This window comes from Chenopodium quinoa, unplaced genomic scaffold, assembly GCF_001683475.1.
Source record: "Chenopodium quinoa cultivar QQ74 unplaced genomic scaffold, ASM168347v1, whole genome shotgun sequence".
NCBI classification, from domain to species: domain Eukaryota; kingdom Viridiplantae; phylum Streptophyta; class Magnoliopsida; order Caryophyllales; family Amaranthaceae; genus Chenopodium; species Chenopodium quinoa.
In genome coordinates, this window is record NW_018742577.1 from 4013843 (window position 1) to 4015675 (window position 1833).

At 32.4% G+C, this 1833-nt stretch overlaps 1 protein-coding gene across 1 annotated transcript; it reads left to right on the forward strand.

Annotated features, from left to right (window-relative positions):
• Positions 1-291: 291 nt before the first annotated feature.
• Positions 292-1604, forward strand: LOC110720780 (protein NDR1-like). Its single transcript, XM_021899817.1, has one exon. The coding sequence runs from the start codon at positions 467-469 to the stop codon at positions 1088-1090; it is 624 nt and encodes a 207-aa protein (XP_021755509.1). The 5' UTR covers positions 292-466; the 3' UTR covers positions 1091-1604.
• The last annotated feature ends 229 nt before the right edge of the window (positions 1605-1833 follow it).

Sequence of the window (1833 nt, forward strand, 5' to 3'; positions counted from 1 at the left end):
ATGGAATTAAATTTAGCTATGATTATTACTCCGTAATATCTCAAAACTACAAGTCGAAACTCTTTTGAGCTACCCCAAGTAATAGTTGACCACTTTATTTACTGTATTTATTTTAAGAAAATAATTCTTTCTTCAACTGGGTTTCAAACATAGTACGGAGAACTTTTTTAAATTGGTCTTAAAAAGTCTTTTTTATATCCTAATCAATGTTTAAGACAGTTGGTAACACCTACTAATTATTTTGTTTTTGATTATAACTTGTTTTAATTTGTCCTTTATAAGTTTTTAAGAGGATGACATCACCTACAATCTAGTATAAATCTTGGATAACAAAGCACCTTGACTAATTAAATTCATTACATTCATTTCCACATTAATTTTCTTGTAAATAAACATTGCATTATATTTCTTCTAAACAAGATTAATTAATCTTGGCGACTACTATCTAGCAAGACAAGCAACGGCCATGGGTAAGGCTGGATCACGGGTTAGTTGCGGCATCGGCTGTATAATCGTACTAGCCATAGCCGGTGTATTAATCTGGCTTCTTGCTAAGCATCGTTACCCGAGTTTCTACGTTGATCAATTTTCCGTTTTTTCCCGCCAAGAAACTACAAACTCCCTCAAGAATTACACCGTTCATTATGATCTTTGGATAAAAAATAATCTTCAACCTAACGACAATTTGGGAATTTACTACGATGCCCTCAATGTAACGTTTTATTACAAATCAGACGTTAATAGCTTCCCTATTAAAATTGGTGATGCTACTTTTAGCCCGTTCTACATACGTCGGTATAGAAGTACGCACCGTGCCGGGAGTTTCGATGCTAGAGGGGTAAAATTGGAAAATAGTACCGCGCCTCCGGTGATTTTTCGGGTGGAGCTGTCAACGGCCGTGAGGTATAGGAAACCGTTGTGGAAGGGGAAACGACACCGTATGGTGGTAGGGGCTGACTTTAAAGTCAACGATCAAGGTAGTTTGATCAATAAGGAAGTTAAACTCAAGTCAAATGCTAAAAGGAATGGTAAAGTTCGTCTAGAGTTGATGGGTATTTTGGGGATTTTGGTATTCATTCTTTCTTTGTAATAATACTCCGTTGTAATTTTATTTTTATTTTTTTATTGGCATTTTCTCCCCTTATTCAATTTTTTTGTTTGTTATAAAAAAATAAGTTATTGTTTGTTTATTTTTCATGCTAAATTGTACAAAGTACTTTGTATGTTTACAGAAACAAATTTGAAGACAATCTTTTGAATTTTTCTTAGTTGAGTGAAAAAAACCCTGTTATGGTATAGTAAAACCACAATATTCACTTGAATAGTTGTTAAAATTCAATAGTTAATTGACTTCTACCTTATTTACATATAATATTTTAATTATTTTTAATATACTCATGAACTTATTTACTGGAGATTTTGTTACATTTGTGACATCGCCTCAATTTTTATGTATTCAATAATGACTATGTTATGTCTTATATATTAGAGAAGGTATTGCGTGCGGACGTTCGCACGTAACAGTTCGTGCGGGAGACTTGGCTGATATGTTTTACTTGTTGGCTGATATGTTTCATGTATTGGCTGATATGTTTTATTTGTTGACTGATATGATTTTTTTGTGTTGGCTAATATATTTTTTTTTATGGCTGATATATTTTTTTTTTCCCCTTTTGTTGGCTGATATTAGACATCGTTTGGCTTATATATTTCAATAGTTGGATGATATATTTATTTTGTTGACTGATATGTATATTTTATTTGTTGGCTTATATGTTTCATTTTGTTGGCTAATACGTTTACTTTGTTGGCTTACCTGTTGTTTTTGTTTGC